Genomic DNA, 22,506 nt, shown 5'->3' on the forward strand with positions numbered 1-22,506 from the left:
AGAGGAAAATGACTATTTTGTCATGTGAAGCATGTGAACTGTCAGCATGATGACAGAGCCACAGAAGCCTGCAGATTCAAAACACTCCTCGTTTATTACGTAGACACACATCAGCTGAGTCACGGTTCCAAGCAATCTTAAAAATGTGCCAATTGTTTATCAAATTAATACATATTTTTAAAATATCCAGGGGACTCATTTGTTTCCTCTGGGGACTCACGGTAACTTTGACAAATCAATAGTCAGACTCTACATCACGCCACCACACCGGTTTCATTGACTTTTCTACCATAGATTAACATACCATTTCCAATGGGATATTGGCTCCGACTAGAATATTTAAGGTAACCACTTGTAAAACTGTAGTCCATAATTCAATGGGTTTAGAAATTACATTCTCAAGCACTTATACATCGCACCTGGCAATTTCCTCTCCTCATTTGAAAAGGGATCACAAACAATTTGCTTAAATCACTTTGTAAACAACTGAGTTTTAAAATTTTTTTGAAGTCAAAATCACCACATTTTCCAAATACTATGGGCACCACGTCAAGGGTACGCTACAGTTCGTTTGCCATTTTTCTTAGCATCTTTCAAAAATCTGAGCCAAGGGAGCATTGTTTTTTCTTTATGTATATCTATTATTTAGAACATATTTCTGATTTTATAAAACACATTTCAGGAAAGGCATAAACATATTATTACTCCTAGGACAGGCCCTGGTTTACTGCATTGTATAAACATACTTAGAAATGAAGAAATATATAGTGTTAAATCATATGTGCTTATCTCCTTACTGCAAAACTATAATCCCTCACATAGAAAGTTTTTCCCCAGCAGAAAACAGAGAAAATCATTTAGAATAGAGATTTTATCAATAGAGCTGTGTGGTTGTTTAAAATAAGATAAAAGATGATTCAATCGTTTGAAACCTAATGGAAGAATTTCAACTTGCCTTTCACCGAAATGCTGGATACTCGCCCTTCCTAAAGCATGAAGACATCCCCATTTGGAAATTTCAAGACTCAAGTTTATAAATGTGCTTCTCTATGACTGCCTGCAGTATAATAAAATAATTGGAGCAGCAGTTTTCTGGGATCATTCCAGTGATGTGAATGGGCCCAGTCCTTTGAAAGTACAGTCTTTAAAATACATTTCTCTTTCAATCAAAAATTACTCCTGTGCTAATTCTTCTTTGTTCCCAGAAATGTAATTCCAAAGAAGTGGTACTTCCTATCTACAAGATACGAGCTCAGGTAGTGAATCAACAATCTAGCTCTGGAGCAGGGGGTTTACTCTCACTCCTTAAAATGAAAATTCCCTTTATTTTAGGTGATTTGTTTCTTTATATTTACTTCCAAGTCGCTTTTATGCACCACTCTTCTTTGAGGGTCTAAAGTTCAGACCAGTAATAGTCATATCTGCCCAATGCGAATCTCCTCTGCCCCCACCATAAAAACCTAAAGCTAATTTTAAACTACCCTTTTTTCCACCCTCTATAAAGCTATTAGATGTAAAGCAAGTTAAATGTGATACTTCTATAGACCAACACACCTTCATAACTATATATTCAAATACATAAATATATAGGTGTGTATAAAATGTATGTATATATTTATACATATACATATATATGTGGGCCATATTTATAAAATATTTGGCCATGAAAACTATTACACAAACTTTTGAGTTTCACAAATCATACCAAACTATTAGATATCCGTTTTCTTTAGCTTGTTTTTTCAGGTCAGGAAACTCCATTAATACCAATGACATCAATATTTACATGTACTAGTTGTATTTCAAAGGCAAAAAAATCTGCATTACACTCTTCTACAAAAGACAAAGATTAATTAAACATGTGATTTGGTAGGGCCAGAAAAGTTTGGGAAGGTCTGAATAGTTGGATCTTCCTGACAGCAGTTATGTAGACCGTAGACTGTAAGCTCTAGACTGTAAGTTTGTTGTGGGCAGGGAATGTTTCCACTAACTCACTTGTATTGTTCTCTCCCAAGCACTTAGTATAGTGCTCAATAAATCCTATCGATTGATTGATATAGCCTTCCCAAACCTGTGGGATTCAAATCTTTACAAGACCCGATAGTATCACGGAGTCTCTTTCTCACACTGTATATGAATATGTATGTTATAAATATATGCTGTGTGTATTTTTCTATATTTACAGTATATATACACATGCCACGCTCTATTCGTATTGACACTGAGGAACATGCAGATAAGCCTGCACACTGTGATGAAAGAAACAATTTGAAATGACGATCACCTGATGACCCTCCCTTCTTTTGTGCAAAAATGCAAAAATATTATACGGCTTCATATTCTTTCAAAAACAGAAAAAAAATCACTTCCCTCTATGATTCAGATTCCATTTTCTTTTATGAATAAGTTACAAAATCAACTTCATTCACAAATTGGAAATATTTACAACTTCTTTACAACAAGGCATTGCTGAGGTTTCAATTTATGGCATTCACTAAGCATTCTGTCTTTCAGAACAAAGACATCAGTGGTTTATTGGCATTCTCATAATTTGTTCATTTAGACTGCATATGAAATGCAAGCCTTTTATAAGCCTAATTCACATGCGAGTTGCTTGTGCAGTACATGAGTCCTATTTCCATTTTATAGATTCCTTTTTCTGAAAAATCTTCTTGAGAAAAATCAAAAAAGTCTATGTAAAATAATGCATAAAGTTGTTCTGGAAAGTTGTTCAGCCAACGAAAGGAGCTGATAAATGCAGTCGGGAAAATCCAGGAAGAGAAATTTCAATTGTCAATTCTAAGAGGAAATTCGTCCGGGCCGCTCTGTAGTTTAGGAAATCTGGAAGTGAATGCCAGAATTGTGTCTCATTCCTTCCTAGTCCTTTGGTGTCTCCTTTCTGAAGAAAAACCTAAAAAAAAGTTCAAATCTTTAAAAACCATTATTATACTCTTCCATTATATATCAGCTGGGGGGCTCCATTGCTCATGTTGTCCGTCATTTCCTGTCATGGAAAGAAAACACACGGATTAAAAGACATTCTTACAGTGTGAGAGCCATGCCCTAACGGTGATGCATAACCCAACATGTTGGGACATTTAAACATGGGCTGAAATTTTTGTTGAATGGAAGGAACTGACTTTTCAGGTAAATTTGGAGAGTGTGAAAGGCTCTGGATTCCCAGGCAAGAGACTGAAGTCCTCTAACAACCAATCAATCAATCATTAGCATTTATTAAGCACTTACTGTGTGCAAAGCATTGTATATAAGGCACTTGGGAGAGTAGAGTAGGCCTAGAAGACATGACCCCTGCTCTCAGAGTACCCTCAGAGAAACAGAGCATGGACTTGGGTGTCAGAAGGTCATGGGTTCCAATCCTGACTCTGCCACATGTCTGCTGTGACCCTGGGCAAGTCATTTCACTTCTCTGTACCTCAGTTCCCTCATCTGTAAACTAGGGATTGAGACTGTGAGCCCCACGTGGGACAGGGACTGTGTCCACCCGGATTTGCTGGTATCCACTCCAGCGTCTAGTACAGTGCTTGTCACATGGTAATGCAGTAGAACATTATTGTTATTATCATCATTAGGTGTCCAAAGTGCCATCGGCCCATTATCTCCTGGAATCCCAGCTTCCCACTCCTCTTCTTCTATTACCCGCCTCTTCTCTCCCTTCCCCAAATCCCACCACAATCCTCTGCTTCACAAGTGCATCATCGAGAGACAAGAGGCTGGTTCAGTCTCAGACTGCCCAAATCCTAGGCCTCTAATACTGAGTCTATCAACAAAGGTGCCAACTGTGTCAACATCAATGTAATTTTGAGAGAAATTCAGTGACTGAGAGAGACCTTCACAGAGCCACTAGACAATAACTCTAGTTAACATCTAGAACTCCTGATGGGTCTTTTCAGCAATATAACTTCTGCAATAAAACCCTCTGAAAATGGTTTTAAAGACCAGCTTCTAATCGCTTCTCCATGCGGAAAACTTCTCCGGAGAGAAATGTAAATGGGCAGACGAAGAGGTCTAGAAACCTGAACGCATCACACAAGTACAGTTTACAAGTGAGAATTTCTGAAGAGCTCTACCAGATTCATGACAGTAGAAGGTTGATTGTTCGTGAAATTTCCACATGAAATACATAGACAATTGGGTCTCGACTTGACATGAAATTATGGTTCTGTGCATGATGGAAGTGAATTCAAGACATGATGAAGCATAGAATAAGCAAACTGTGACTCATCCAAACAGAAGGGCGTTTGGATGCCTGTACCCGGGCTGAATATTTTAAATACTCAACCATCTTCCAAGCTTCAATCGCTTCCTGGAAGTAGCGTCTGTGAATGCGGTACTTCCAGGAGTGACACTGTAGGAACAACCCAATGCCGATTGGCTACCGCCAAGATTTCCACTGAAGGGAAGTCCTTCCTGCAGCGACATAACAACACGGTAACTCCCTAGAATTCGGCGTACCTTGTAGGTAACTCTGGAGTCGGGGGCATGACCGGACAGCTGGGCAAGTCGGTTATTTCAGTACCCCTCAATCTCTAATGTAAATATAACAATTATACAATAAATATTGCACAAACAGATACATAGAAAGCATGGCTAAATCACACCAATATAAAAAAAAACACACAAAAATAGCCCTTAACCTAAATGAACAATGTGTAATGAAGTCTCTGCAGGCTGACACATTAACATTGGAGAATCACTTGAAGTTCCATTAATATTTTGAAATTGCATGGACACCTGCTTGAGATTACCTTTTAGACTGTGAGCCCACTGTTGGGTAGGGACTGTCTCTATATGTTGCCAATTTGTACTTCCCAAGCGCTTAGTACAGTGCTCTGCACATAGTAAGCGCTCAATAAATACAATTGATGATGATTACCTCCATCATCATCATCATCATCATGATCAATCGCATTTATTGAGCGCTTACTGTGTGCAGAGCACTGTACATGACACCGTCATGTCAAGTTAGTAGCCTCCTTACTATGTTGGATTTTTAGATTAAGGGAGGTACAAAAAGTCACCAAAAAACTGCAGGATAATGCTCTGCCCACCTTGCGCCATCACCCTTTTTCTATTTTCCTATCGGGCAGATTGAGGTTATGGAAAAGAAAGAGCTAATGTGACACTTCCATTTGCTCAGGTTTCTAGGTAGATTTATTCGTATGAAACGATCCATGTGATGATGTCACCCTCGTTTGGTTTTAGGTTTTGGAAAGGACCTAAAGAAAGGAGTACATATCTTACTCTCAAGTCTTCTAGGACACGGGGCTGAACTGAGGACACTAGCAATTTGTTAGAAATACGAACATGCTGTGAAATTAGTCTAAGTTTCGACTAGAGTAGGTTTCCCAAGACCTCGAGGAGCAGTGTGGTATAGTGGCTAGAGCACAGGCCTGGGAGTTAGAAGGATCTGGGTTCTAATCCCAGCACTGCCAATTGTCTGCTGTGTGACCTTGGGCAAGTCACTTAATTTCTCTGGGCCTCAGTTACCTCATCTGTAAAACGGGGATTAAGACCGTGAGCCCTGCGTGGATCACGGACTGTGTCCAACCCAATTACCTTGCATCTACCCCAGCGCTTAGTACAGTGCCTGGCACATAGCAAGCACTTAACAAATACCACAACTGTTATTATTATTAAGACCATTGAGAATGGGCAGTGCAGCACTGAGCAGGGACAGTACAGAAAGGGTCAAGCAACATCTGGTGAAAAATAAAGCAGTTTTCTGCTGGTTTCTTTTATAAATCCCAAAAAGCAATCTTCTGGGTGTCTTTATTAACAAACCTTTAGGCCCGTAGCTCTAATTTACACAACCAAGGAGCACCTACTGCAAGTAAAGCTGTGAGGGAGAACAGGGAATTTATTAGCTCTCTAAAACCGGCTCTTGTGGGTACAGGAAGCGTTTTGTGTGTTTCTTCTCAGCAAAATGCGTACCAACCCAGAGTGATGTGGCAATCAATTATTTATGAAATGCTATATTTAGGGGCCGTGCTTTGAATAGAGATGCCATGGAGGAATAATGTGGGAAATGGATGTACACGTGGAGTGCAAAGATACAGTACCTAAAAAAAAGCTCTCCCCAGTATAGCGGGGGAATGCTCAGAGAGGTTGACAGCGTCTCATTTCCCAGAAACTCTTGCTCATAGAAAGCCGCAAGTGAATTCAGCTAGGACAGATTGCATGCTTCAGCACATGACAGTAGCTGGAGGAAGAGGCACCCAACTCACTTTCTCAGCCATCTCATGAGAGTGATGGAGCGAGTGCTCTCGTTCCGAGAACATCCGCCTTTGTTCATAGCTGGCTAGCCGGCAAGTGAGCCATGAAGAAAGGGTGCAGCCCCCAATTCCGATGCATGCAAGAGACATGGAGGCCAGGTGCAGGGAGTAAAGGGAGGAGGACTTCTTGGACAGCGCCCGAAGGAACTGAAAATTCAGGATGCCTCCGATCAATCCGCAGATACAACAGGCCGAAAAAAGGATCATCTGGTAGGAAACAAGAAAGGGCATGTTACCGAGGGTCTCAGCACAGAGGAAGGAAACAGCGAACGCAACTTAACGATTATACGGACTTAGTCTCCTCGGAGGGCTAAATATGGGGTTTGCCGCTTTGTATTTTCTGACAAGATAATGTTTTGAGTCAACCAATCGATTGTTTTATTGAGCACAGAGCGCTACGGAGAGAAGGACACAATCTAGCAGGCGACATAACAAAAAAGGAAAGTTTTTAGTCAGTTTTCCTATTCGACAGAATTTTCCAAGATGTACTTTCCTTTGCAGGAAGTGGGATTAAAATGCAAATCTGAACCCTCTCAAGTCCTATTTCATTTCAGACATTTCCTTCTTCTTTCATAACGTACACTGCTAGTAATAATAATAATTATGGTATTGGTTAAGCACTTACTATGTGTCAAGCACTGTTCTAAGCGCTGGAGTAGATACAAGCTAATCAGGTTGGATACAATCCCTGTGCCACACGGGACTCAAAGTCTAAATCACCATTTTACAGATGAGGCCCAGAGAAGTGAAGTGACTTTCCCAAGATCAAACAGCAGACAAATTGCGGAGCTGGGATTCGAACCCATGATCATCTGTCTCCCAGGACCGTGCTCTATCCACTCCTAGAAGTCAACTGCCCGATTACAAGGTGGTATTTTGATGTCGGATTCTCGGATGTTGGTAAGGGTAGTGACTCATCCTGAACATAGCCCAACCACGTATTAATCAAAAAAAAAATGTTTTCATGCTGTGTGGCCTAAAGTAAACCTAAAGCCATGCCTCAGAATGGCTTTTAAGGCAACGATTTATTAAAGCAAGATGTAGGCTGCGTTGCCTGCTGGAATAATAATAATGCTATTAATAATAATGATAGTCATTGTGGCATTCTTTAAGTGCTCATTGTATGCCCAACACCGTACTAAGAGCTGGGGTAGATATGGTATTTAACGAATGACCACAGTCCCTGTCTCACACAGGGTTTAGAGTCTAAGGGAGAGTGAGGACAGGTATTTAATCCCCATTTTACAGATGAGGAAACTGAGGTGCAGAGAAGTGAAGTGATTTGCTCAAGGTCCCATGGCAGCAAGTGGCAGACCTGAGATAAGAACTCAGGTCTCCTGACCCCAAGTCTCATGCTTCATGAGAAGCAGCGTGGCTCAGTGGAAAGAGCCCGGGCTTGGGAGTCAGATGTCATGGGTTCAAATCCCAGCTCCGCTGCTTGTCAGCTCTATGACTTCGGACAAGTCACTTAAGTTCTCTGGGCCTCAGTTCCTTCATCAGTAAAATGGGGATTAAGACTGTGATCCCCACTTGGGACAACTTGATCACCTTGTATCCTCCCCAGCACTTAGAACAGTGCTTTGCACATAGTAAGCGCCTAACAAATGCCATCATTATGACTGTTATTATGCTTTTCCCACGTTGCTTCTCCATAATCAAGGGAGCAAGCCTAATGCCACAGGAAATGACAATTTATTTGTTACTGATAACCTCTTTATATTACCAATACTTAGAGGTATTGGTACTGAGCCCATGGCTCAGTGGAACGAGCACGGGCTTTGGAATTAGAAGTCATGGGTTCAAATCCTGGTTCCGCCGATTGTCGGGTGACTTGGGCAAGTCACTTAACTTCTCTGTGCCTCAGTTACCTCACCAGTAAAATGGGGATTAAGACTGTGAGCCCCATGTGGGACAACCTGATCACCTTGTAACCTCCACAGCGCTTAGAACAGTGCTTTGCACATAGTAAGCACTTAATAAATGCCATTATTATTATTATTATTAATCCACTTACAATTAACAAAATTTGACATCCACGAACTGTACAGGTAAAATAGAGTCAGAGGGTCTGGGTTCTAATCCCAGTTCTGCCACGTGTCTGCTTTGTGACCTTGGGCAAGTCACTTCACTTCCTTGTACCTCGGTTACCTCATCTGTAAAATGGGGATTAAGACTGTGAGCCCAGCATGGGACATGGCCAATGTCCAACCTGATTAGCTTGTATCTACCTCAGCACTTAGTATGGTGCCTGGGACATAGTAAGGACTTAACAAATACCATAGGAAAATAATGTACACATCTGTTAGCAGACACATATGGCTTCATGCTACATGTCAGCCTTATAGAGAGAGAGAGAGAAGGACTCTCCTGCCCTCAGGATTTTCCCTAGTCTCACCCATGACTAGCCTAGACTCCCCTGAATCTAGCCACAACTAGCTACTAAGTTGGGAAGCAGCATGGCTCAATGGAAAGAGCCCGGGCTTTGGAGTCAAAGGTCATGGGTTCGAATCCCGGATCCACCACATCTCAGCTGTGTGACCTTGGGCAAGTCACTTCACTGAGCCCCAGTTCCCTCATCTGTCAAATGGGGAGTAAGACTGTGAGCCCCCCGTGAGACAACCTAATCACCTTGTATCCCCCCAGCGCTTAGAACAGTGCTTGGCACATAGTAAGCGCTTAACAAATGCTGTCATTATTATTATTATTATTATTACTAAGTCAGAGGGGCTACCGGGTGACATCCTGGTGGGTCAGTGTGGACACTGCTATATCTGGACAACATCTATGGCCCAGAGAGTGGTGGATGTTGTCCTGCTTTAGGCTCTGAGCAGTGCCAGATCCCGTAAAAAAAAATGATATTTGTTAAGCGCTTACTTTGTGCCAAGCACCATTCTAAGCGCTGAGGGAGATACAACGTGATCAGGTTGTCCCACGTGGGGCTCACAGTTTTAACCCCCATTTTACAGAGGAGGTAACTGAGGCACAGAGAAGTTAAGTGACTTGCCCACAGTCACACAACTGACAAGCGGCTGAGCTGGGATTAGAACCCATGACCTCTGACTCCCTGCATAAGGAACAAGTCCCAAGCAGCAGTCAGAAATAGCGGAGTGTCTGCTCATCTAGCACCTATCTCTCGACCCACCAGGCCAGAGATTTCCTCATATGTTTTTCAGAACCGGCTGGGCCTTGCCTAACAGCTCCTCCTGCCCCACCCCAAACCCAAGATGCAAGACAGTAGCAGTGAAGCCAATAAACACAGGTTCCTGGTAAACGCTAGCACTTTACACTGGGAAAGCCAGAAAATTCAATTTTCCATTTACTAGTAAGTGAGCAAGCATTCTCTAGAGGGGAAAGGAAGTAGTCAGTTCTATGTGAAAATATAGGACATGTAGTGTTCTGTTCCTACTGCAGAGGTCAGTGGGAATAATAATAATAATAATAATAATAATGATGGCATTTATTAAGCACTTACCATGTGCAAAGCACTGGGGAGTTTACAAGGTGATCAGGTTGTCCCATGGGGGGTTCCCAGATTTTACAGATGATGTAACTGAGGCCCAGAGAAGTTAAGTGATTTGCCCAAAGTCACACAGCTGACACTTGGTGGAGCCGGAATTTGAACCCATGACCTCTGACTCCAAAGCCTGGGCTCTTTCCACTGAGCCACACTACAACTGCTCCCCTTTAAAAAGCATGAGTTTTTAGGCTGAATTAGAGGTCTCACAGGCTGGCCAAGCCCAATAATGGCCATTTCCCCATTTATTATTATTATTATTATTGTTATTAATAACATTATTTAACTTCTTACTATGTACCAAGCACTGTTCTAAGCTCCAGGGTAGATACAAGGTAATCAGGTTGTCCCACATGGGGCTCACAGTCTTCATCCCCATTTTACAGATGAGGTAACTGAGGCACAGAGGAGTTAAGTGGCTTGCCCAAGGTCACACAGCAGACGAGTGGCAGAGCCAGGATTAAAATCCATGTCATCTGACTCCCAAGACCATGCTCTTTCCACTAACCATGGTTTTCAACTGATCCATCTTAGAGGAGCAGCGTGGCCCAGTGGAAAGAACACGGGCTTGGGAGTCAGAGGTCATGGGTTCTAATCCCAGCTCTGCCACTTGTCAGCTGTGTGACTTCGGGCAAGTCACTTAACTTCTCTGGGCCTCAGTTACCTTATCTGTAAAATGGGGATTAAGACCGTGAGCCCCACATGGTACCCGATTACCTTGTATCTCCCCAGACAGTGCTTAGAACAGCGCTTGGCACAAAGTAAGCAGTTAACAAAAACGCTTCTGTCCAGTATTTTGTGTGGGCAAGGTGTGGCAGAAGGTTATCTGAGCCCATTGTTGGGTAGGGACCGTCTCTATATGTTTCCAACTTGTACTTCCCAAGCACTTAGCACAGTGCTCTGCACACAGTAAGCGCTCAATAAATACGATTGAATGAATGAATTCTTGAGAGCTAACAATAACCACCTTCTGCCTAAAGGCTCGGTGGCTCTTAAACCACCAGGCCTGGATTAAACTCTCTGAAATGGGAGCCCAAAGCCTGAATTTCCAGTCCCTGCCTCTGTCCTGGGGTGGATAAAGCCGGTGGCATGGTGGATTCGGTCCTGCTGGTCAGAGGTGAGCTTGATTCAGTCCAGGAGTGTCCACACCTGACTTTCTGCAAACGCTACCTCAGGTGAACAACAGTTGCACTCATCGGTGATTGTCCCCAACACCCAGCCTTCCAAGGGGACAGCTTTCTAAGTGGACCTTAGAAACCTTCAGCCTTGAGTCTGAGCTCCCTTCAGTTGTGATCAAGCTCATTTAGGGACTGTTTTGGGTGGCCAGATGCTATTCTTTGGAGCACAGGCTGGCGCAGGTCCCCAGATTCCCGAGGCGGGAACCTAACAGAAGTCGTCATGGGTTCTAATCCCGGCTCCGCAACTTGTCTGCTGTGTGACCTTGGGCAAGTCACTGCACTAGGCCTCAGTCTGGAAAATGGGGATCGAGACCGTGAGTCCCATGTGGGACAGAGACTGTATCCAAATCGATTTGCTGATATCCACCCTAGCACTTAGTACAATGCCTGACACAGTAAGAACTTAACAAATACCATTATTATTATTATTATTACTATTCATCCTTGACCTGTTCCCAGCCCAGTCATGACTCCTCACCATCACTGAAGCCTGACTCTCCCCAGGTGACATGGTCTCCCCTGCTGCTCTCTCCAGAGGGGTCCTCATCTTCTCCCACGCCCCAAGACTCACTGGGAAAAGAGGAGGTGTTGGCTTCCTTCTTGTGCCCCAAAGCTGATTTGCACCATTCCACCTCCCCCATCCCTTTCTTTCCCTGCCTTTGAAGTACATATCATCCGCCTCTCCCACCCACTCCCGATTCTAGTAATGGTCTAGTAAAGGAGAAGCAGCATGGCTCAGTGGAAAGAGCCCGGGCTTTGTTGTCAGAGGTCATGAGTTCAAATCCCACTCTGACAAATGCCAGCTGTGTGACTTTGGGCAAGTCACTTCACTTCTCTGGGCCTCAGTTCCCTCAGCTGTAAAATGGGGATGAAGACTGTGAGCCCCCCATGGGACAATCTGATCACCTTGTAACCTCCCCAGCGCTTAGAACAGTGCATTGCACATAGTAAGCACTTAATTAAATGCCATCATTATTATTATTATTATTAATGGTCATCTCATCTACCATCTCCCAGGTTCCATGTCCAGCTTCTTCAATCATTTTGAACCCTCAGACTGATTTCTCACATTCTCTCTCTCTTCGTTCCTATGTTGATCCTTGAGGATTTCAATATCCACATAGATATTCCCGATGACCCTTCCGCTGCTCACTTTCTATCTCTCCTCAACTCTACTGACCTCTTTCTCCACCCCACCTCACCCCTTCACCAACTCAAACACACACTTACTTGCATCATCTCTAGTCACTGCATAATATCTACCCTCACCAACTCTGAAATCCCTCTTTCTGACCCCAACTTCCTCACCTGCCATCTCTCCCACACACCTCCTCTGTGCCGTTCCCCAGCAGAGATCTCCAACCTTTTGACCCCATCAAATTTGCCCAACTCATCATGCCCCATTTAGCCACCTTACCCAAATTACCTTCCCTTTATGACCAAATTGATAGTCTCAATACTACCCTCTCTACTGAACTCAACTCTCATTCTCCCCATCTCTTTGTCAATCTATTACCACTAACCCACAGCCCTGGATTAGCTGCACAGTCCACCTCCTTTGCTCATATGTACAAACCGCAGAGTGCTGCTGGTGGAAATTTAGACACCTGACCGAAGTTTATCCTTGCATGCTTTAACTCTGCCCTCTTCTTTCCCCAGCAAAATTATTTCTCCATCCTTACTTACACCCATCCCATCTCCCTCGCCAGTTGTTCCAGACGTTGAACTCCTTCCCCAAATCTCCTTCCCCCTGGCCTCTCCCATTCTTTACCCCTAGTGACCTGGCCACCTACTTTACTGAAAAAGCTGACACTATCAGCTGTGATCTCCCTAAAATCAACTCTGTCCCTTCCCAGTTCCTCCCCATTCCTGCCCCTTGTTCAACTCTCCCATCTTTCCCAGCAGGCTCTCCAGAAGAGGTCTCATATCTTCTCTCAAAATCCATCTCTCTATGTGAGCATCCAACCCTATTCCTCCCACCTTATCTAAACATTTGCCTCCCTCCTTCTTACTTCCATAACTGCTATTTTCAACTGTTCACTCTCCAATGGCTTCTTCTTCACTGCTTTCAAACATGTCTATGTCTCCTCTATCCTAAAAAAACTCCTCCCCTGACCCAAGGGCTCCCTCCAGTTATTGCCCCACCTCTCTTACCATTCATCTCTAAACTCCTTGATCGAGTTGTCAACACCTGCTATCTCAAATTTCTCTCCTCCAAATTCTCTCCTTCACCCTTTCCAATCCGGCTTCTGTCCCCTTAACTTCACAGAAACGTCCCTCTCAAAGATTACCCGTGATTTCCTTCTTGCTGGATCCAATGGCCTCTACTCCATTCTAATCCTCCTCGACCACTCAGCTGCCTTTGATGCTGTGGACCACCCCCTTCTCCTGGAAAAATTTTCCAACCTTAGCTTCAGCGACACTCTACTCTGCTGGTTCTCCTCCTATCTCTCTGGCCCCTCATTCTCAGGCCCTTTTGTGGGCTCCTCCTCTGCCTCCCACCCCCTAACTGTGGGGGTCCCTCAAGGTTCAGTTCTGGGTCCTCTTCTATTTTCCATCTACACCCACTCCCTTGGAGAACTCATTCACTCCCCTGGCTTCAACTACTACCTCTATGCAGATGAAACCCAAATCTGCCACCGATCTCTTGTCAACTCCCTCCCTCTGGTCTGCAAATCCCTCCTCCTCCATATTCGAGACCCCTACTCTCCTCACCTTCAGAACTTTATTGAAATCACATCTCCTCCAAGAGGCCCTCTTTTCCCTTAATAATACTTGTGAAGTATTTACTATGTGCCAAACACTGTTCTAAGCCCTACTCCCTCCCCTTTCTGCATTGCCAACATACTTGGATCTGTACCCTTTAAGCAACCCTCAGGCTTACAGCATTTATGTACATATCCATAATTTATTTATATTAATGCCCATTTCACCATCTAGACTGTGGGCTCCTTGTGGGTAGGGAAGGTTTCTACCAGCTCCATCATATTGTACTTTCTCAAGTGCTTAATACAGTGCTCTGCACACAGTAATCACTGAATAAATACCTTTGATCGATTAACATTTGATTTTTGCCTGCATAAGGGGGTCTTTGATTTGGTGCAGTTACTGGTATCTGTTTATTGTGATATTGTACTCTTCCAGGTTCTCAGTACAGTGCTCTGCACATAATAAGTACTAAATAAATCTTATTGAATGAATTGAATGAATGGTGAGGTACAACTGACAGAAGTTAAGGTGGCCTTGTGGAGAGACCATTGGCTTGGGAGTCAGAGGGCCCAGGTTCTAATTCCAGCTCTGCCACTTGCATGTTGTGTGGCCTTGAGCAAGTCACTTAACTTCTCTGGGCCTCAGTTTGCTCATCTGTAAAATGGAGATTAACAATTTATATGCCCTCTTTCTTAAACTGTGGGACCCATGCTGGGCAGGGACTATGTCCAATCTGATTATCTTGTATCTACCCCAGTACTTAGTACAGTGCTTGGCACATAATAATAATAATAATGATGGTATTTGTTAAGCACTTACTAAGTGCAAAGCACTGTTCTAAGCGCTGGGGAGATACAAGGTGATCAGGTTGTCCCACAAGGGGCTCACAGACTTAATCCCCATTTTACAGATGAGGGAACTGAGGCACAGAGAAGTTAAGTGACTTGCCCAAAGTCATACAGCTGACAATTGGCAGAGCCGCTATTTGAACCCATGACCTCTGACTCCAAAGCCCGGGCTCTTTCCACTGAGCCATGCTGCTTCTCTATGGCTTCTCTTCTCTATGACTCCCAGCCCTGACTATTCCCGCCCTGACTGTTCCCCCACTGACTTCATCTGGGTGTTTTGCTTCACCAGCTCCAGGATTGATTGAGTCATTCAGTCAATCATATTTATTGAGTCTAGAAGACTGTGAGCCCACCGTTGGGTAGGGACTGTCTCTATATGTTGCCAATTTGTATTTCCCAAGCGCTTAGTACAGTGCTCTGCACACAGTAAGTGCTCAATAAATACTATTGATTGATTGATTGAGTGCTTACTGTGTGCAGAGCACTGTAGTAAGCACTTGGGAGAGTGCAATAGAACAACAAACAGACACAATCCCTGCCCACAGAAAGCTTACAGTCTAGAGGGGGAGAAAGACATAAATATAAAGAAATGAAAGATATGTACCAAAGTGTTGTGGGGCAGGAAGGGGGTGATGAGCACAGGGAGCACGTCAGGGTGATACAGGAAGGGATGGGAAAAGTGGAAAGGCAGGGCTTCTACGATGAAATCTAAGGTATCTGTAAGCACAGCTACTTCCTTGGACCCCTGCAACTGTCTTGTACCATTATTATTATTTCATGCTATTTAAATAGCTCATCAAACTCTTCCCTTGGGTGATTTTAAACCAACAATCTCACTGGGAAGGGCTCACATTTAAGTCAGTTCTTTTTTCAATGAAATGAATAACATTCTGTGTACATGAAAGTTCATGACGATTGACCATTTCCATCTCTAGACATCTACAATTCGAGAACTTACAACACACAGGATAGTCAGTGCAAAACTTACGACAAGTCCAGACTTTTTTTTGGCGCAAAATATTCCACATATGCCACAAAGCAGAAACTGCAAAGCAAAACAAATACCAATTATTCCATATTCACCGATAGCTGAAGACTATATAGCTTACAGATTATTAGGCATCACTAACCTCATCTACGGTTAAATTCACAATTGTTCAGTCATGTCAGCCATTTTATTCTCAATCTCAAATCCCAGAATATCTCAACACTCACACTAACAGACTCATTTAGGAGAGAATGGGTTAAAAAATGTTCGAAATGTTAATTCTTATGAAAGTGGATTTTCCTTTGAAAAACTGCATATAAACCAAACATAATTTACCAGTTTAAGCAATGCCTTTGAATGTCTGTAGGATTCAATTTGATAAGTGAGTAAATTGGACCATTGTGTAATTGTGATGCTCAAAAACATTTCAGTTGCTGAAAGTGTTTAGTTTTCCAAAAACAGCTACAATTTGTTTTTTAATGCCTGAATGCAACAATTATTAAAAGATTGGTGCTACACCAGCCAATTATTTGGGTAACTTAGGGCTAGAAATATGCTTTGATCTCAATTAGCTGGATATTTAGAGAAAAAAAATCTGAATTATCTGAAAATATCTGAAAAAATTATCCTATATTTTAGTCTAAAGCAGATTCTACCTCAAAGCAGTTTATATTTCAACTACCAGGTAATTTCTTCATGAGGAATCTCACCCCCGAATGCACAAACCAAAATAAAAAGAAAGATTGGAAACCCAAACTGAATTCCAATTCCTTTTTTAAGATTTCAATGCTGTTTTGTCTCCAAATTCTTCTTTTAAATGCAAGAATGTATTGATGCACTGTATTAAGAAGATATCATTGATCAACAGCTCATCTCAAAAGTATTGTAAATTTGTAAACTCATTTATGCTGTTTAGAGGCTTGGAGTCAGAACCCTGTTGGCAGGGCTGTGAAGATTGGAAGAAAATAACAGAGTTGATGGACTGTTTCTGTGATCAGGTGTTTTCCCCTTTGGCACTCTATAAAGTTTTTTCTTGAGGCAGAAAGATATTTTCATTAGGCAGAAAGAAATGTTTTCCCAAAGGATCCTTTTAGGCATTTTCGCAAGCCCTGTTCACTTATTAGAAAATATTTTCCAACATAGAAAGAGAATAAATTTTGCATTCCGTATGAACGTTTGCTGTGGAAACATCTCCAGAATATCCACCTGGGATTTCTCTTTTAAGAGTTTTGAGTATAGTTCAAGTTACTTTATGAATAGTTAATATGTTCAGGGCAGTGAGGATGAATCCCTCAACTCACTTAATTTTCCACATGGCACCACATAGCTAAAATTACCTTATTTCTAGTCCCAGGATTATTCAATGAATGACAAAGATGAACATAACAAAGACTGTAACCAGAAGATTATAAGATTATAGACATTAAAAAGATTGAGTAGAGATTACATGCTGAAGCAGCTGGAAATTCAGCTAAATGTCCATATGGCCGCAGGCTTGAATCATTTATGTTAATAAATTATTCTCATTCCTAATTCTGATAGAAGCTTGTCTTTTTTCGGTGCTGTTTAATCTTGCTGGACTTGGTTATGGAAGATGCACGTCTATTTTGGCAATCTCTTCCGTGCATTTGGATGTGTTGATTTGGTGATGATTTTCATTGACTTGAAGTTACCATAAGGATGGTTTCTGGATGACTCTAATGTTCTCCACTGCTGATGACATTTTATTTGCATCCATGAACGCTGTGACATAAGGGTGTCTGGGAGTGTCTACCAAAGGATCTCTCTCTTTGCATGACTCATTAATGATTGTTGACCAAATATCTCCGCACTAAAAGATGGCAGACCAGAAGCTAACATTAGGGAAGTAGAGTGGCCAAGTAGCATGGGCCTAGGAATCAGAAGGACCTGGATTCTATTCCTGGTTTTGTTACTTGTTTGTGGTTTGATCTTGAGCAAGTGACTTTGCTTCTCTGGACCTCAGTTACCTCATCTGTAAAATGGGGATTGATATTGTGAGTTCCACGTGGGATGGGGACCATGTCCAACCTGATTAGCTTTGTATCTACATCAGCATAGAAAGTACAGTACCTGGCACATGGTAAGTGCTTAAAGAATACCATTGGAAAAAAAAAAGGCTAAACCAGATTATTGCCTGTAGAACTTGCATAGCCTTTTGAGTCTTGTAAACTGTAAACTCCTTGTGGACAGGGAATGTATGGAGATGGTTCAGTTGGAAGGCTTGTATTCTTTTTCTAATTCTGCCATTTACCACATTAAAACCATTTCCAAAATGAAACTAAAGCTAACCTTTATGTGTCAGGGACACTTGGTTGAAGCAAGTAATCCTAGTTCTCCCTTCTCACCTTTCAAGCAGGGAGGAGATATTACTAGATTGTAAATTCCTTAAGGGCAGGAATCTGTCTACGGAAACAACTGTACTCACTGAAGTGCAGTGTTCCGTATATAGGAAACGTTGAATAAATACCACTGCTTGATAATCCTGACCCATTGTGATTTGACCCTTGAAGAGACCTCCTAAACAGTCCCAGTCAGGAAGGTGGTTGACTCTTTGGGTTGGTTTAGAGATTTAACTTCTCAGTAAGTAAAGGGAAGCACTATACCTTTCCATTCAATGAAGGTCTTGGTCAGAATCTCTCCAGAACTAGGTTCCCCTTCTACTAAGCAATTTGGAGATCAGACAACCAGCTTCCCAGAGTGCCGGCCTGCTTGCTAGGAAATCACATGACAACCCACCACCTGCACTTTGCTCACTAGGCAGCTGACCTCATTCACTTCATTCATTCATTTGTATTTATTAATAATAATGGCATTTGTTAAGCGCTTACTATGTGCAAAGCACTGTTCTAAGCGCTGGGGAAAATACAAGGTGATCAGATTGTCCTACGTGGGGCTCACAGTCTTAATCCCCATTTTACAGATGAGGTAACTGAGGCACAAAGAAGCTAAGTGACTTGTCCAAGGTCACACAGCTGACAATTGGCGGAGTGGGATTTGAACCCATGTCTTCTGACTCCAAAGCCCGTGCTCTTTCCATTGAGCCACACTGCCTCTCCAGCATGGATCTTCTTTTATAGAGCACTTGCTGTGTGCAGAGCACTCTGCTAAGCGCTTGGAAAGTACAATTCAACAACAAAGAGAGACAATCCCTGCCCACAAGAGGCTCACAGTCTAGAAGGGGTGAGACAGACATCAAAACAAATAAACAGGCATCAATAACATTAATATAAATAAATAGAATTATATATATGTATATGTACACATCAGAACAAGTAAACAGGCATTAATATAAATAAATAGAACTATAGATATACATATAAATGCAAGTTCTGTGGGGAGGGAGGTAGAGCAAAGTTGGGGTGATGGTGAGGGGAGGGGGAGCTGAATTCACCAAATTACCAATCAGTCTGACACAAAGTTAGCCTATAGGCTTTCCATTTAAAAGGAAAGGGGAACAAAAGAAAGAAAAATGAAAATTGAATCGCATCTGTATTTCCCAACCACAAAACACTTCTGCTCAAACTATGGGCACTGTGAAAAAGATCATTGGAAATAGTAATAATAATAATAATAATAATAATAATAATAATAATAATAATGGCATTTATTAAGTGCTTACTATATGCAAAGCACTGTTCTAAGTGCTGGGGAGGTTACAAGGTGATCGGGCTGTCCCATGGGGGGGCTCACAGTCTTAATCCCCATTTTACAGATGAGGTAACTGAGGCACAGAGAAGTGAAGTGACTTGTCCAAAGTCACACAGCTGACAATTGGCAGAACAGGGATTTGAACCCATGATCTCTCACTCAAAAGCCCGGACTCTTTCCACTGAGCCATGCTGCTTCTCAATGACAATGACAATCATAAAATGGTTAAGCCCTTATTATGTGCCAGGTGCCGAACTGACTGCTGCAGTTGATAAAAGATAATGAAGTCAGGCATAATCCCTGACCCTCAAATTAAGTGAGAGGGAGAACAGACATTTTATCCTCATTTTATAGATGAGGAAACTGAAAGGCAGAGTTTTTTTTTTAATGGTATTTATTAAGCTCTTTGCACTAGGCACTCTACTAAGTGTTGGCATTTGCTAATATGACTGATCTTCTAAACTATGGTTTGCTAATCTAGTAATCAGGTCAGGCACAGTCCCTGACCCATGAGGGACAGTCTTAATCCCCATTTTACAGATGAGGTACCTGAGTCAAAGAGAAGTTAAGTGACCTACCCAAGGTCACACAGCAGACAAGTGGCAAAGCTAAAATTAGAGCCCAGGTCCTTCTGACTCCCACGCTTGTGTTCTTTCCAGTAGGTCATGCTGCTTATCGACTTGGACAAGTTAAGTGACTTTCTCAAAATCCCTCAGTAGACAAATGGTGGGGTGAGGATTAGAACCCAGGACCTCTGATTCCCAGACCCATGCCCTTATCCCCAGGCCATGAAATATTGCCCCCAGTCATAACTCTTTAGCTCATTTGTTTCTTCCCATCTCCCCACTTTTTGTAGGGGGGAAAGGTCAATAACAATTGTCAGAAAAATTCTTTGGAAGCCTGAAATTCAAGGATATATTACAATGGAGTAGAGATGCATTGTCTATAATTTAATGAAGAGCATCATTATTCAGCCTAATTTTCTAACAGTATGGCACAGTGGATAGATCACAGGCCTGGGAGCCGTAAATTAATGAGTTCTAATCTCAGCTCTGCCACTTTTCTGCTGTATGACCTTGGGAAAGTCACTTCACTTCTCTGTGCCTCAGTTACCTCATCTGTAAAATGGGGATTTAGACTGTGAGCCCCACATGGGACAGGGACTGTGTCCAACCCTATTTGCTTGTATCCACCCCAGAGCTTAGTACAGTGCTTGGCACATAGGAAGCTCTTAAATAGCATGATTATGATTAGAATTAAGACGTAGATCAAGGTGAGGAATCTCCTTCATTCATTCATTCATTCATTCATTCATTCATTCAATCGCATTTATTGAGCACTTACTGAGTGCAGAGCACTGTACTAAGTGCTTGGGAAGTACAAGTGGGCAACATGGTCTATGGCACTTTGGTCTATGTGCCCTCATATATGAAAATATAATTTAACTTCATAAAAATATCACCTAGAGCCAGAACAACTCATTTGCTTTGTTCTCCCTCCAGTAAAGGATGGGAAATCAAGCCATCTAATTACAGGGATCAAGAATTGTTCTATGTATTAATGAAATAATAGTTCATGATAATAGTTATATTTGTTAAGCGCTTACCACATGTCAAGCATACAAGGTGATCAGGTCCCACATGGGGCTCCCAATCTAAGTAGGAGGGAGAACAGGTATTGAATCCACATTTTGTCGATGAGTGAACTGAGACACAGAGATGTTAAGTGTCTAGCCCAAAGTCACACAGCAGCCAAGTGGCCAAGGAGGAATAAGAACCCAGGTTCTCTCACTCCCAGGCTCTTGCTCTTTCCAATTAGCCACACTGCTTCTCTAATGAAACTGTAGCAATTCCTCATAATGGGGCCTGTTTGATAATAATAATAATAATAATAATAATGGCATTTGTTAAGCGCTTACTATGTGCAAAGCACTGTTCTAAGCACTGGGGGTATACAAGGTGATCAGGTTGTCCCACGCGGGGCTTACAGTCTTAATCCCCATTTTACAGATGAGGTAACTGAGGCTCAGAGAAGTGAAGTGACTTGCCCAAGCTCACACATCAGGCATGTGGCGGAGCCGGGATTCGAACCCACGACCTCTGACTCCAAAGCCCGTGCTCTTTCCACTGAGCCACGTTGCTTCTCTGATCCCATTTAATCCCATTTAAGATTTAGCTCTCAGATAACTAACTCCATTTGCAAATTTCGCTGGAATGGTATTTCTTCTTCAAATGAAGTTAACGAATTCTAGAGGTAATATTTCACCCTTATTAAAGGTATTTCTTATTCAAAGAGCTAGGCCAAAATTCACTCATTAATCCTCACCACTGGACTGAGACAAAAACACTGTAGTAACCCAGTAGGTTCAGTGAAGGAATATTTTTCTTTGGGAAGAATCAACCCTCAGAACCCAAACTAAGAGTTAAAATATCCTGCCTCCCTATCTTTTGACCAGATTGTTCATGATGACAAATCATCTAAATAACTGAAATAAAATTGTCTAAACTACTCAAATCCTCACAGATTTTAGCAATAAAATTAGCTTTCCAGTAGCATTAAACAATCAATCAATAGTGCTTGTTTCTACTGGCAAATAGTTGCGAAGTTATGGGGGAAAGTGTTATTTTACCTTTTTAAGTGTTTTTTTGGGGGGGATGGGAGGATTTTTTCATGACTAGGAAATTTAATTTCAGATGCTTTATTTTAGACGATTTATTGTACAACCCCAGAGCACGGTATCATATCCTTATTATTTCCCGCAAATTTTGGTTATAATGCTATCATTTATGAACTTTGGGGAAATTTTTCTCAATCTACACACGTGTTTTTGTTCAGAGATTGAATCATGTCATCTGCCTTTATGTTCCCTTTTTTTTAAACAATGCATTATATAAACCCTTGTTGGCCATTTTTACCAAATCACCCATGCACGATTTTGCTTTTCCTCCTAAAACAAAGTCAAAACATGCAAGATCCAAACTCCAGGGTTTTTCTTGTTTCAAATTCCTTTGACTCATTTAAAGCTATTCATTATTCATGTCTGCAACAGAACTGAGGGCTGTGTCTGAATGGAACTCGGTTTGGGAGTTTTAGTATATCTCCAAGGGCAACTCAAACAATAGCCCAAATGTTTTGCAATTCAATCTGGTAACATTCTTTTAAGTTAGGACATAGATATTGTTGCTTTCATTTTGTAGGTCAGGAAACAAACCAGAGAGCGAATAACTTGATTTCTCCAGTTAGGCAGTTAATAAGGGGAAGAGGAGGAATTTGAATTCATTGCTCCTGACTCTCTGTGTCTTTGCTT

At 42.0% G+C, this 22,506-nt stretch overlaps 1 protein-coding gene across 3 annotated transcripts in view; it reads right to left on the reverse strand.

The window, feature by feature from the left end:
- Positions 1-2,725: 2,725 nt before the first annotated feature.
- Positions 2,726-22,506, reverse strand: part of TMEM196 (transmembrane protein 196) — a 58,503-nt gene continuing 38,722 nt past the window's right edge. Inside the window, exons 2-5 of one of the 3 annotated variants that reach the window (XM_038741436.1) lie at positions 15,531-15,587; positions 6,246-6,500; positions 4,474-4,547; positions 2,950-3,004 (exon numbers count right to left, since the gene is read on the reverse strand). In XM_038741436.1, the coding sequence (XP_038597364.1) occupies positions 2,998-3,004; positions 4,474-4,547; positions 6,246-6,500; positions 15,531-15,587 (393 nt within the window). In that variant the 3' untranslated portion in view covers positions 2,950-2,997. Of the gene's footprint in view, positions 3,005-4,473; positions 4,548-6,080; positions 6,501-15,530; positions 15,588-22,506 lie in introns of all 3 variants that reach the window. The other 2 variants (XM_038741444.1, XR_005448461.1) reach the window with 2 other exon arrangements.

Source organism: Tachyglossus aculeatus, chromosome 2 (assembly GCF_015852505.1).
Source record: "Tachyglossus aculeatus isolate mTacAcu1 chromosome 2, mTacAcu1.pri, whole genome shotgun sequence".
NCBI lineage: Eukaryota > Metazoa > Chordata > Mammalia > Monotremata > Tachyglossidae > Tachyglossus > Tachyglossus aculeatus.